General features: G+C 39.8%; 1 protein-coding gene across 1 annotated transcript; it reads right to left on the bottom strand.

The window, feature by feature from the left end:
- Positions 1-4,730: 4,730 nt before the first annotated feature.
- LOC307022150 (uncharacterized protein) lies at positions 4,731-13,113 on the bottom strand. The gene is made up of 7 exons (XM_079654772.1): positions 12,371-13,113; positions 10,641-10,835; positions 8,040-8,202; positions 6,699-7,223; positions 6,370-6,437; positions 5,825-5,868; positions 4,731-4,941 (listed from the first exon to the last, which is right to left on the bottom strand). Exons 2-7 carry the CDS (start codon positions 10,833-10,835, stop codon positions 4,890-4,892), a joined length of 1,047 nt encoding a protein of 348 aa, XP_079510898.1. The 5' UTR covers positions 12,371-13,113; the 3' UTR covers positions 4,731-4,889.
- Between the last annotated feature and the right edge of the window lie 2,500 nt (positions 13,114-15,613).

Here is a 15,613-nt window from a genome sequence, read left to right as displayed (position 1 = left end):
TAATTAGCCAATGCTTACATCCAAAGAATGTGTCTAGACTTTACTCCTACAGACACACACTAACAATACAAATTGAGCTAAGTAATACACTCACGAGCCACTTAATTAGGTACACCTTGCTAGGATGGGTTGGACCCCCATCTGCTTTCAGAACTGCATTAAGTCTTCATGGCATAGATTAAACAAGGTACTGGAAGCATTCCTCAGAGATTTTGCTCAATATTGACCTGATCGCATCACGCAGTTGCTGCAGATTTGTCGGCTGCACATCCATGACGCAAATCTCTGGTTCACCACATCCCAATGGTGCACTGTATGATTTGGATCTGATGACTGTGGACTGTGACATTTGAGTAAAATTCATTGTCATGTTCAAGAAACCAGTTGGAGAATATTTGAGCTTTGTGACATGGTGAGTTATCCTGCTGGAAGTAGCCATCAGAAGATTGGTACACTGTTGTCATAAAGGCATGGACATGGTCAGCACAACCCAGTATCACGGCAAGACGTGAACATGTGACGATTTACCATGATGGGAGACGTGAAGCTGTCACGATTTCGTCCCTTCAAACGTGACAATTACACAGTATTGTTAACGTGGCCCAACCAGTGGAGATATACCCGGAAATGCCAAGCAAATGCTACCCCGACGGTCGGTTGTTATTATTATCAATATTAATATAATAATGATTTCATTTGTAATAGTCACACTCAATTTCGCCAATTTTCTTGTTCCCCAGCTGGTCGGCACCTCTTTTAGCAGATACAAAGGCTACATTCATTTATTAAATCGATGTGTGTGGATGTGGAATTAACGGACGTGACGTTGCACGATTGCGTTACCAGGCAACAGCTTCGGTTCATGTTAATTTATAAACTCTTCAACTCGAACCGTAGTTATATTTTAAAACATTTTAGAAAGCCTCACGAAATATTTTAATGTACATTTTAATTTAAATGTGAAGGAATGTGTGTATAACAAAATACATCCGTCAAAAACAATACCGGAAACAGACGTAGGCAAGATCCTCGGTTATGGCTAGAAAGGATCCTTCTATTGTAAATATGACGTCACGTTCTCGTTGTAACTCTCGTTGTAATCGGAGTGGCTCGGAAACACATCTACAGCAGTAACATGATGCAACATACACATTAATGCAGCAGCAATATTAATAGAGAAACATCAGACATAATAGTAAAACACTGCAAGGGAACATTTTATTGCACCAGGAGCTATCTTGGGACTTTTACTGCGACAACGTTGACTTGCCTGTGAATAAAAAATAAACCATAGTGTTGGTGATCTACAGTGTTGTCATTCTTCTTTGAACACCAGCAAGACCGCTTTTCAACAATCACACTCCCTGTCATTTACATAATTAATAGATAGTTTAGCTTCTCACCATCATTTGCTGTGGCCAACTGATGTTAACGATCCTAACTGAAAGGCTGCCTGCCAAACGTAAACATTCAGCCACGTGACATTCAGCCGAACTCTCGCGAGAGTTTTACACAAGACGGATCCTTTCTAGCCATAACCAAGATCCTCAGCTCGGTGATTCATGGTTTAGCCGCAATGCACGTTGGGAGATGGTGTTTATGCGATGTGAAATCCGAAAACATTTAAAAAAATAATAATAATACTTTATTCCGAGTTTGCTTGCTTTTCTCTTTGGAGCTAATCACATAACGGCATTGTAATACATGGTTCGGCTGCATTACATATTACATATCTGCCGTAGTTATCTATTTATAGAGCCCTGATGAGAAGACTTCTATACAAACAGGAAGAACTGCCGCCAAAACTGAAAACGTGACGTGGATCACAAATATATCAGCCATTACATCTTAGATTTATTTTCACACAATATGTCTCCTTGCAATATCAACAGTAATTCGGCTGACTTTTATATTTGATCCAATTGGTAGATAGGCAGTATTTACACCATAACGGTGCACAGCTGATAGACGGGCACCTAGTGGTTAAAGCGCGTTATTGAATTTTATTATTATTATTAACTAACAGAATAAGAGACCTGACAGGTGATGGTCAGACGTTGACCTGGCTGCACAGTCACAGAGGCTGGCTGTGTCAACTGTTCACACTTCACACCTGTACAAATACAAAAAAAAGTTATATGACAGATTATCCTGTTAAACAGCAGTATAATAAGTGTTGACTCACTTCCAGCTGCCAGCAGCAGCAGCAGCAGCAGCAGCAGAGAGAACATGATGATGATGACTCTCATTTCATTTAATTTCAAACCTTTATTTATACAGGTGTATCCCATTGAGATCATTGATCTCTTTTTCAAGGGAGACCTGCTCAAGTAGGTTCCACATGAAACATAAAAACATAAACAGAACAACAAAAGGACATCATACAGCATCATTTACATAACTATCCACATAAACAGGTACCAATAGCTTCCGATTGAGTAGCATCCAACCGAGCTTTAAAAACATTTAGTGGCACCAGATTGCTCAGTTTCCATTTAATTTGCAGACTATTCCAAGACAGAGGAGCTGCACATCTAAAAGCTGTCTTCCCTAAGACAGTCCTAGCAGTTGGCACATTTAATAAAACCACAGCATTTGATCTCAGGCAGTAGCCACTTACAATTTTCCGTGAGATCAGGGAGCATATATAAGATGGAAGTTTCCCTAACATGGCTTTGTATATAAAAATGTACCAGTGACTGAGCCTCCGTACAGTTAGTGAAAGCAAACCAGCCCTTGCATACAGGGTACAGTGATGGGTTAATGCTTTACAGTTTGTCACAAATCTCAGTGCACTGTGATACGCAGCATCTAACTTGACCAGGCAATTGGCAGGTGCATTCATATAGATCAAATCACCATAGTCCAGCACAGGTCAAAAGGTCACAGTGACTAGCCTTTTCCTGGCCTCAAGCAGAGAAACAGGACTTGTTCCTGTAGAAGAAACCTAGCCTAACCCTCAGCTTTTTAAGCAGGTTATTGACATGAAGTTTAGAAATGTGAGACAATCATCAAGCCAGATACCAAGGACTCTGAGAAGACGTTAGCTCCTGATCCCCTTTAATCTCCACTGACAGTCTTTTGTGAAGGCCTTATAACTGTATCACAATGGATATTACTGAGTTTGCATAGAACCAAACGTGTTCACGTGTGAATGTGAACATTAATAGAATATCACCTCCCATCTTCAGAGCAATCTGACTATTATAACATTAGCGTTAAGAAAGCTTAATTAAATATCTGCCACAACATAAGTAACTGGATCAAAGTAACAGTAGGCTACAGTCCGCGGCATCACATCATAATGTATCATATATTTCCTTATCTGAGTCAGCTGAGCCGTATCTGGCCGTGCAACACTTACAGTGTCACATACTGTATGCAGAAGTATTATTTTAAGCAACACATTACGAAACACTCGAGTCAAATGTAATTAAAGTCAGATCGTGTCTTAGACGGGGCATATCATAAACCTGTTAATGTACGCATTCAAACACTTTTTCTTTTACCAGCTGTGTTCACCTTGCAGGTGCATCTATGTGGCTTTTATCCTGGATAAAGTGTTTGAGTCATGGATGTTTAAAGTCTTCATATTTGTCTAATTATATAGTTGACTTTTCATTCAGGAAGTATACGCGCTGCGCTGTCAGTACGCTTCTCAATGTTTGTGATTGGTCGAATGCTCCAAATACTACCCCTTTTATGTGAACGTGCACCTAACTAGATAGGACACGGCTGGCTTGAGCGATCCACTTGATAACCCGTGTCGTAGTGCCGTTTAGCGAGAGGGCGTATGTTTTGGATTAGGCCAACCGGCTAACTCAAACATATCCAGGTTAGGTTGAACCAGTTTCGTGGTATACCCCCCAGGTCTTGTCCTGACTGAGCACAGGCACCTGTAGCCTTGGCTACTGTGCTCTCAGTGTTTTGTCTCCCTGTTCCTGCCTATTGGCGTCAGCTGATAGAGGTGTTGGTTTTATCTTGTTATGCACAATGTTGATTCTTCTCTCAGAACTAGCTAAATATGGGTCTGGGGTAGAGATCTTCAGAATTGGTTTGGCATCGTTTGTGTCAATTCGTGGCACACAACATGTCTTGTGAATAAACCATCAGTTTGCCATCAAAGTTCCTGCTCTCCTCGTGTCTCTCTGACTCCTGTTTCCATTGCTTCAGAAGTTTCCATCGCATATGAAAGATTTTTACACGTTTGTAAATTATTTTGGTTTCAGTGTGTGTGTTTCGCATGGGTGAACAGTATATTTATATGTTATGGAATGAAATACAATGTCAGATTAGGGGAAAGTTAGGGGAGTGCATGTTAATGTGTCTGGAGGTGGCGTGTTCCAAAAGTGTTTGGGTTTGTCTGCCGTGTGTGGGCTGCGTTCCATTTCAAATTGCCGCCTGTACAATGTATGCACCAGTCTGTGATATGCCGATGTGCAGGCCCGCCCCTCCATACACGCCGATCACACAGACTGCGTCTGCCTCTCGCCCTCATCTTGTGGAGGGAGCCTCATCTGATGCGCAAATGCGGCGCAATTGAGCGCGCCAGTTTCTACTGCGAGGCTCCACTAGCTGTAATCGGCTTGGTGTGTCCAGGGTTTACACACCACCCCCCCGTCGACGCTCGCGAGGGCCTCATCACATCACAACCCTGCCGATGTGATATAATGTATACGACCTTTTTCCTCATGGGTGTCATTCACAACAGACCAATCATGACAGTTTTAGAGAATGAGTTTGTATGGATACACTTAAAACATATTTGTATTTGTCTTGGCTTCAGCTCACTGATAACATAAGAACACAAATAGGCACAACACTTACATAGATGTTTTTTTTATATGTATTTTATTACTCCAAAGTAGAAAAAAAAAAGTCAGCCATATTTAACTGGAAAAGTTTTCCTTTGGCTCCCAGGAATTTTTCCACTTCGCCCCACTGTAAAACAGAAACAGTCAATCAATAAATCAATCAATGTTTATTTATATAGCCCAATATCACAAATGTTACATTTGTCTCAGTGGACTTCACAGTTTGTACAGAATATCAGTATGACAATACTGACACAGCAAAAAGTATTACTTTTTGGAATATGTAGTTCTACAGTATGTTGACAATGCTATTTCAAATGAGAAGATATACTAAGTCACTCAAAAATATCATGATGAAAGTGCAGTATAATGTATATATTTATATATAACACGTACATCATATATAATACAAGGTACATTTTTTATTTCAAAGTCAATGTTTCATTTGACCAATTCTTTGAATTTGCTGTCTTATCAATGCCCAAACATACAGCACTAAACTTAGACAACTGCCTGCAAGACTGCACACAGAAATAATACTACTTATTACTACTAACTATACTTATAGTATAATTGTTAAGAACAAATGTAACAAGTCAGTAATTACAAAAGAGATCAAATACCATCCAGCCTCACATATCAATCATTTAACCTTTAGTGATATTGATCAATGATAAACTCTATTGTATATTTTAATTTCTATTTCAATGTAGGCTACTTCCCTGCTTATGTGTTACAATCAGACAGCGTTTCTAGGGCGCGATGTCTGAATGACGAAGGGCAGAGAACTTGGATGTCTTACTTTACGGCGCAAACGTCTGATAGAGCCATTGATGACATGGCTCCCCACCCCCATGTGATCAACTAAATTCAATTTACTGCTGAGGAACCCAAAATGTTTAAGTTAGTGATCTCAGGGTTGATGAAGTTGGTTGGTAAGACTACTTTGTGGCCCCTGTTCTGCCAGACCCATCAGCTACACTGAAGGAAACTTCAGATTAGATACATACCATCCAGAGCAAGACTGCCACTGCACCAACACCTCGGTATGGCCCTGAGTAAAGAAACACCGATTTTAGGTAAACTTCATTTTTTTCAAATGTCATACATGTAAATACAAAAAGTCCAGTGAAATCAAATGATAATTTGAAATAATAGTAGGTACGATTAACTCAAACATATGAAGGACTGTAACATAGTCAATAGCATTTTCCCCATCAGTTTAATATTTTGGAATACTATTATTATTTAAAAAAAAATTTGTACTGCCAAGAATAGGAATTCACCTACAAAGGATTACAAGAAAAAATGTAATATACAAATAAATGGCTGGACATGATGCATTAATGCGACATGAAGCATTACACAAGTACCTCAACCTTAAATTAATAATAAATTATTGTTACTGTAATTTCAATATTTACATTAGCAGTCATGCTTAAGACTGAAACACTCCTTTTAAACAAAGTATACGAAAATCCAATAAGATAAGACTTGGTTCCACGGAAACATTATTGTCATTGTTTATTTATTTAAAAATATTTTCTAAACAAACCTCCCTGATTCGTTCCCTCAGTAGTTTTTTGTAGGGGAAAGTGTCTGACCCTTGATGAATGGGACATTCTGCAAGGAATTAAAAGATGGTAATAAGTTGAAGTTCAGCAATAACCTCCTAAACATTGCCTAACATCACATTGTGCTCAATTAAACTGTTCAAAATGGCACTGAGACTTTTGATACTGCAAAGTCTTAAACAAAACAAAAGGTGGTGTATTCTAATTGTACCGATGATTGTTTTCTCTCTCTTTAACTAATTCAATGTGCAAAATCAAACACAGTTTCAGTCGATGTAAAGAAGATAATTACCAATTAACCCGCACATACCATTAATTGCCACTTTATTCCTCGTTGGTCTTCTTTTCTGTGAGGAAGACACTGAGGAGAGAGCAGGAGTCAGGCCGGAGGAGAGAGCAGGAGTCAGCCCGGAGGAGAGAGCAGGAGTCAGCCCGGAGGAGAGAGCAGGAGTCAGCTCGGAGGAGAGAGCAGGAGTCAGCCCGGAGGAGAGAGCAGGAGTCAGCCCGGAGGAGAGAGCAGGAGTCAGCCCGGAGGAGAGAGCAGGAGTCAGCCCGGAGGAGAGAGCAGGAGTCAGCCCGGAGGAGAGAGCAGGAGTCAGGCCGGAGGAGAGAGCAGGAGTCAGGCCGGAGGAGAGAGCAGGAGTCAGCCCGGAGGAGAGAGCAGGAGTCAGCCCGGAGGAGAGAGCAGGAGTCAGGCCGGAGGACACAGGAGTGAGGAAGAGAGTGAACTCAGTGTCAGTCTCGGTGGTAAGAGGTACAGACAAGTCTGATCCTGGGTCTGCGGCCATTTCTGCCTGTGTGGTACAAGGGCCCTCAGGTTCAACTGCCAAAGTCACTATTGAGAAGAAAAAAAAGTAGACGCATGGTGAATAAATGACCAAGTATAATCCGCCATATACATTTATAATCTGAGTAATTACAGCTAAAAATGAAACAGCGGAACATCAGTGATTCTGTGTTACAATGGCGTTTGTTAGCAACCAGGAAATGACACCAGTAAGGACAAACAGATGAGAATGCTGCGTGGGGTCTGAGTGCCGTGTTGGCGGGACGTTGGGGGGCTCGCTGCTCCGCCCTTTGAGGCTCGAGGAGCAGACAGTGTGAGCTGGATTACTGGTGTTGTTTCCTGGTTGCTGTGTGGGGTCTGCGAGACAGCGAGGAACTCAGCCTGAGCGCACACACACACACACACACTCACATCCAGGCTGTGAGTGCGTGTGTGCGTGAGGAGATCCACGGAGCCTCGGCTGAGAAAAGATAAGGCTGAGTGAGTGTGTGTGAGCCGGTACGTCACTATGCCCGTTACGTCACTATACTCAGGAAGATTTTTTTTTGAAAAAGAGCAGCATAGACAGGTATTTTCTGTGTTAGAGTTTTACTCGCTACAGGGTGTACTTTGAGGGTTTGTGACTCTGCAGACCGTTTACATGCAGGAAAAGCTTCATAACACACAAGGGGACGGGTAATAACCAGAAAAGCATGACATGGGCCCTTTAACTGACAAAACAAGACATAACGACATATTTTTACTACTTGGTAAACAGTGATTCACATTTTTTTACATTTAAAACCAGATAATTGAGCAACTAATTTACAAAAAATTTTAACAGATACATTGCTGAAATATAGCATGCAGATTTGTATACTTTACCATTAATAAGGCTTTCGTAAATCCTCTTTATGGTAACAAGTGCATTGTTACCATCTTCTGTCTCGATTTGCCATGGACAGATGCAATCGGCCGCAAAACCATTTGTGCCTCTCTTGGCAAGAAGGAGGATGGGACGCCGATCTAACATTTTCCATTTGTGGAGCTGGAACACAATGGACACAAAAAAACAAGAAATATTATGTACACAACAGTTCTAAACATCATCACACACCTAAAGCCATTATAACTCCATTTATTTTGCATAAGTGAAAAATGCACTGATGTGATACGTGTGCACATTGAGGAAGGCACCCCACAATTAACCAGGTGTGATTTTAGACCCCTTTTAGGTGAGCCCCTAAAAAAGAACTGTAAAAAAAAAAGAAGTTTATCGAGCTCGGGTTCACTTTGAGTTTTTTTTACATGGGCATAGTTCTTTTTATATGGGTTAGGGATGCCAGCGATTATTCTATTTTTCGAATATTCTTTATAGTCTCCATAATCGAAAATTATTTTTAAAATTCGATTTTATTTATATATATTTTTATTATTATTTATGTTTTTCTTTTTTTTCCTGGCTTAGTTTCAATTCGGCGGCGAATAATCGATTAATATTCGCCAGGGCTGTCCGATTTTGATCATGGTCAGTTTCTGGCATCCCTAATATGGGTCCATTTAACTCTCACATTCAGATATCTGAATAAGCTACATTTAGCTTTGAAACATGTCAGCAAGCTATAACCTATATCATTTCAGGTTCAAAGTTCTGCATTAACAGCACTTCAGATGTAAAGCTGGTGTTACAGGGGAATTTTGAAATGACTTTTCGAACACGGCTCAAAGTCAGAGACTCTGGTAAGCTTAATGAAAGTGCTTTTAAGGGCCTCTTTATTAATACTAACTCTTTCCAGGTCTTGATTGTCTTTCAAGCACTATATTAATATGGGCTGGTTTTGATTCTGTGACATTCTTGGTTTTACCATTTATTCAAAAATGTATATGATATTTCATTTATTTTACTTTTGGAAACCATAGTCACATAATTATGTGTTTTCCATACTATGAAGTTCCAAAATAAAATATAAAACACCAAAATGCAGGTTTTTTTGTAAGATATAATTAGAAAAACATGTACATTGAAGCTCTGATTCTAGGAATTACCACTGGCCTGAACTATGTTACTTCTGGTTAAGAAATAATGTTTTACTAAAACTGGGTGCTTGCAAGTACAAACACTATCTAACATCAGTTCGAAAAATGTGTTATGCCTTTACAGATTTAAATACAACGGTGACAACAATTTTGCTTAACACATTACATGAAGTGCAGTAGGCATGGGCGGTATAATCTTTTTCATACCGTCATACCTTGCTGACATCATACCGTGGTATACGGTATATGACGGTATCAGTCCCAATTTAAGGGGTAATTTCTCCCCCAAAAATATTTTTTACTCACTATATCAACAGCCCCACCAAAAATATTTTCCACCAGCCGCCACTGACGGTATGACTTGGGTCGACTTGAGTGAGGTGGCGTTCGGCGGCAAATAGATGTTTCGAACGGTATATTATATGTTCGCTGTAAAATGCAGCCCGAGCCGGTAGACGCTCGCAAAGTGCCGCGACGTGCGCGCAAGTGCAAAACAAGGGCTGCATACATGACACATTGTGCAAATGGCACATTTTGAGATCGGATACAGGACGCGTTTGTAGATGTCCGACGTTGTTTCCATAGTGAGCTAAGTTAACAATATATCATCATACATAAACATTTTCCGGGAGTAAACACTTGACTTATTGAATAAAGTTTGCTATATTCACTAACTAGTTTGGCAATATTATTCCGTGCATGTGTTAAAAACCTTATTTCCATTTGATTCATTGGATTACTCGCGTGAATGTTTAGCACGTAAATGCTTTTGTTTTTAAAACCGTCCGACCTCGCCTACAAAACCATCAACCAGTTGCATAGGATTAAAAAATGTCAACACTCACTCACCCCGTCTTAAACATTCCCAAAGAAGTGCCTCTGTCTCTCGTTGTGCTGGATGAAGTCACTGGCGACGAGTAAACCCAAAATAGTCCCAAGCAGGCGCAGAGGCAGTTTTCTTTTTTACTAGTTGTCCGAGTTCGGGGCCGGCAAATGCTGCCGCCATCTTGCTCAGCTCAGCTCTGTGCTGAGCTCTGAGAGCGGGAAAGACGGACTGCCCTCCCCTGCCCTCTGCTGGCGCGTGCTGTGCATTACAATCAATGTCGTCCCTGTCAAAACTCCGTGTCAGTGTAATAGAATGAAACGCATCTGTGATTTGGCGCACAGTCTGTGATGTCACGGTATTGAAAATCATACCACGGTATTTCGAAATACCCTGGTATACCGTAATACCGCCCAAGCCTAAAGTGCAGTAATCGTGCACTAGTCTGTACTTCTCACATAAACTTAATTAAGAAATTAGGATTATTTTTAAAAAGTAAATGAGGGCGACTGTTGGAAAGTATAAATCAATTAAGTAATTTAACAATTTGTATAAAAAGATTAAGATCAGGGATTATTTACACACTTTTTTATGATAACTGACATCTGCAAGAGAAAAAAGCTTACCAGTAAATGTGTCGAGTCATACACTTTGTTGACACTGTGGTTTTTCTTTTGCGTGGCCTTCCACTCCTGTGCAACCTTTTCTTTTTGCTTGGAGAGTTTCTCTTTGTAGGGTTGGATGGCACCACATTGTTTGCATTTTTTACTTGCTACTCCTATGCTTTCCCTGCATTTCTGGCACACTTTTTGAGTAGGCATCTGTAACAGAAACACAGATAATGTCAGGGAATACCAAAAATAAGAATACTATACTACAAATGTTTACAGGATTCATGTAGTTTATTATATCGTGAACAATCTTGTTAAAACAATGAACTCATGTTTTTTTTATCTTTTAGATAGGATGAACAAAAATCACAAGAGTAAGGAAAACAATGTTATACAGAGTCAGTCACATGTTTAAAGTGACTGTTATGGACAACCCTAATCTGTCAATATCTGGTTGATCTAAAAGTTGATGCTCCATCATCACAGAAAATAATACTAAAATCATCATTACCAGGGGTGTATTGCTAATTCTATAAGTTCTGCATGTGTGCACGCGCAGTTGTGGCTCGTTTTGAAGCTTATGTAACTACTGTCAATTAACACTCCAGCCAGAATCAACAAAGAATGGTCTTTTATTAAGTCTGCATTATTGAATAAATGTGTGATTGTTACAGTAAATGCTGCACACAGCTGCGTGATAGTTAAGTGATCACTGAAGGACCTTTATAAACTAACTCCCTCCTGCTGAGGTACAAAGGTTACTATATAAAAAGTGTGCACATTTATTTAGTATCCTATCCATGTGAATATGTTTTAAGTGGGGGTGGACCTCATGTCCTCTAGGGGGGTCCGGAGGCCCCCGGGAAGTTAAATGCATCAATCTTGTGCACTTTGAGGGCAAAATTAACTAAATCTATGGATACATCTGTCAACACCCATATGAAACTTAACTGTAGGCCTATACATTTCAATAATAAAAAAAAAAGATAAGAATAATACTTTTTTTAAATGTATCTTTGTGCATATTTAACTATTTAGGCTACTGTTTTTTTTTTTTATGCATTTGTTGTATGTCCAATAGTATGAATTGTAAACATTTCATCGATGTTTTAGATTCATTCGATTTTTTTTAGGGTGCTGTGTGACGTTGAACCTGCGACCTGCAACCTGTGACCTATGAACCTGTATTTGTATACTACCAAAGGAGCTATTGAACCTAAGAACTTGAATTTCCAACTCCTATTGTGGAACATTACAATAATATAAAAGTGTGCCTTGGAAATATGTATTTCCATATATGGTGACCAAACTGTTTCAGACCCACTGAGATAACTTAGACTAAAGTTAACTGTGTAAACATTACATTAGGTACATTAGCCTCTTAGCCTATCCGTTATCATAGCTAGCTAGCACCAGATGCTAACAACCATCCCCGTTTTAGGTGCCGGAGCGGTGTTCCGGCAGTATTACACCCCTGGTCACTCTTCACTTAATAGATAAATAGTATTTAATATAGTTATAAAGAATGTGACGTGTGATAACATTTGGATCAACCGCATTAACCGATGGATCACATAACTTCCATGCTCACGTTAACGTTAGCTGATTCTACTTTTGGCTAATTTAGCTTTGCTATCATTATTCCTAGGTAAACATAGTAATCTTTGTCACTATACTAGACGACAAAATAAAACAACATAATACATATCCCAAAATGAATATATTTTTGATATCTGACTACTCACGTTTATTAGCTTGTCTGGGAAATGTTAAATATGTTCTTTATTCTCGCGTCCAGGAGAGAAGCTTTACAATGAGACTAAATGGAGTCTCTGAAAAGATTCAAATGGGATACTTTAATTAAAAAAGGCGCGGTAGTGTTACAGACAGAATATTGTTCCGGCAGAAAACAGCTGTGATCTGGCTCTCCTGAGCAAGAAGAGAAGAGACCGGATCTCTCCTCCGGCGCTCTTATATATCCTCTGCTGGCTCCTCCCCGCCAGCCGGCTCACCTCGTCTCCAATGTCCGTTATTGCATTTCAACAGAGGATAGGTTCTTTTCACATTCAATATATGCTTAACACGCAGTTTCTCCTCATATTCTCTTTCATCACTTTTCATTTAACACATTCTAAACGCTGTAATCAATACTCTAAACAATACTTCTCGGCTCGTTTGGTTTCCGGTCATTCCGGATGTTGTCACATGCTACTCTCGTCTGTAAACAATAATGTATTCAAATAAACTGTACTTTCATTTAATATTCAACATGGTAGTACCTCGACATCTATAGTTGTAGTGTTAAATCCGTAGGTTTCGATTTGCACCACTCCATATCATTTCGCTACTCAATTCACCTCTTTAGGAAATCGTATATTAGCCACATGCTAAATACTAACCGTAGATGAAGGATTTTCAGAATAAAAGCTTAACTGCTTGTGCACAAGAATTTCTGGTTTTTCAGTATAAAAGAGCGTTTAAACTGACGGTATGTTTAAGCTACATTATACCATCAAAACATTGATTTTAATTTCTAACAGAAATAAATGGATGTTGTCAGTGATGCAGTAACGAGTCCAAAACCCCGGTGAGTTAGCATTTTACCACTTCCGGTTCCCTCGCCTCAGAACCAATGAGATTTCTCCATAGGATTTGGGAAAAATAGCTTGAAATAAGGTCTGTGGTCGACACAAATTTAAGAGACGGATCACGTTTTGTTCTACGACAGACAGCCGTGATTTTTGAAGAGTGTAGGCTACGTGTCTGAAAAACGATGGTTGTTAACAGAAGTTGTCGAGGACGTTGTACGTCATCACGCCGCCTCCCGTTGATTTAAAACGCGTTGATTGAAAACGCTGCTCTGGGTCGTATTAATGGGTCGGAAAACAAGGAAAACAATCGACCTATTTGGTCGTATTAGTTGGAGGACAGATATGCCCATTCTATTTGGTCAAAAGCTTTCTCAGCATCTAGTGATGCTGCAATCATTGGCAAATTTCTGGAGCCTGCTTCTACGATAATCTGAAAAACCCTTCTCATGTTATTTGAGGACTGGCGGCCTGGAATGAAACCTACTTGGTCTAGATCAGGGGTTCTTAACCTTTTTGACCTTGAGGCCCAATTTTTATAGTACAAAGTGGCCCGGGGCCCATTAAATATTAACACTGTATAGGTTTAATTGACCTCATTCTCGGTTTGATTTGTATTCAATAATAAACCAAATCCACTAACTGTTTAACAAGCAAAAACCTTATCAAATAAAATGACATGATAAAATGGGATCATCACAAATACTTTTATTAAACATGTGTATGTAAACCTACACATACTGTATCAAGACACCGAACAGGCTGATAATTCCTGGACCAAATCAAGCTGTGACAAGAAAAAATGTCAAGGATCAAGTCAGGCTTTTAAATAATAATAAAAAAGACCAATATTAGGATTTTACTTTAAATTAATAAAAAAAATATATATATATATATATATAAATAATCAATCAATCAATAAAAGGGGGTGATAAAATAAATGCATTCAAATAATATAAATCTATTTTTAAATTAAATAAATAAACTAAATGAAATTGAAATAAAGTGCAAATGAAACTATAGCCTTATAATCTGCAAAGCTATTTGAAAATTGCTTCAGCAGTCTCCATTTTTGCATGGCAGAACCAGAATAATCTTTATATCTGTGACAAATGAACAATGACACAAATAATAACAACAATGAACAACAATAACAACAATAATACAACTCCCTTTTTATCTTGACCTCTTAATGAGACACTTGGGCCTGCTTCTGAGACATAATCAGATCCAGTCTGGGTGGAATGGGAGAAAGGCTCACTCTCAGAGTAGACTCCAGTGTTGCTCTGAGTCTGTTTCGGGCTTTGGTATTAGTTGTGGCCACAATGGAGAATCCTGATTCACACAGGTACGTAGTTGTGAATGGGAGAAGGAGTTTCACAGCCCTCAGTGCAAGACATGGGTACTCCTTTGAGACAGCAACCCAGAATGAGCCCAGGTCCAGTTTGCCCCACTGCAGCTTTAAAGTGCTGTCAGTGGAAACGTCCAGAAGCTGGGATTCCAGGTGTGAGGGCAAAGCAACATCATTTGCAGTGGGATCCACTGAAAATGGGTCCAAAATCCACATGTTTCCCTCTCTGGGATCCTCAGGAAAGTAGTCACCAAATTTCTCTGCCAGTTGTGAGAGGTGCTGGGAGACTGAGTCGCTGATCTTCACCTGAGGGGAGTTTTCCAAAATGTCAGACAAAAGTGGAAACATGTCCATCCTATTTTCCTGGGCCCTCTTGGTCCACAAAGCAAGTTTCCTCTTGAAAGCTTCAACTTTGTCTGCAACACAAAATATGTTGCTGTTTCTTCCTTGAAGTGAGGTGTTCAGTTGGTTCAGTAGTGAAAAAATGTCACAGAGGTAGGCAAGTTTTGCTGTGAACATTGTGTCAGCATAGTAATCTACAAGATTAGATTTTTTCTCACTGAGAAAAGAGAAGACCTCATTCCTCAGTTCAAACAAACGATTGAGGACCAGTCCTCTGGAAAGCCATCTCACTTCACTGTGATATAGCAGTTGGACATGATCTGCTTCTATGTCCTCACAAAGCTTAGCAAAACATCTGGAGTTCACACCATTGTTTTTAATAAAGTTTATGGTTTTCACACTTACATCCATCACCTGGTGGACGTCTGGTGACATCTTTTTTGCTGCAAGGCTTTCACGGTGGAGAAAACAGTGTGTCCATTTAGCTTCTGGTGCACGATCAAGGATCTGTCTAATGACACCATGATGCCTGCCAGTCATTGATGCTGCACCGTCACTGCACACCCCGACACAGTTCTGCCAGTCCAGGCCGTTCTCAGTGAAGTAGTTATCCATGCAGCGGAAACATTCCTGAGCCGTAGTTCGTGTTGGTAGCTCTCCACAAAACAGTATGTCTTCGTGCAAACTACTGTCCCAGCGAGAGCGAA

This window comes from Notothenia rossii, assembly GCF_949606895.1.
Source record: "Notothenia rossii genome assembly, chromosome: 10".
Classification (NCBI taxonomy): domain Eukaryota; kingdom Metazoa; phylum Chordata; class Actinopteri; order Perciformes; family Nototheniidae; genus Notothenia; species Notothenia rossii.
The sequence above is the reverse complement of the archived record's forward strand: the minus strand, read 5'-3'. Positions and strand labels throughout refer to the sequence as shown.

Excerpts from the sequence above, each read along its gene's own strand:
- LOC307022150 (XM_079654772.1), bottom strand. The coding sequence starts at position 10,835 with ATGCCTACTCAAAAAGTGTGCCAGAAATGCAGGGAAAGCATAGGAGTA. Across the intron at positions 6,438-6,698 it reads GAATAAAGTGGCAATTAATG|AATGTCCCATTCATCAAGGG; the intron begins GTATGTGCGGGT and ends AATTCCTTGCAG. Across the intron at positions 5,869-6,369 it reads TGAGGGAACGAATCAGGGAG|GGCCATACCGAGGTGTTGGT; the intron begins GTTTGTTTAGAA and ends TTCTTTACTCAG.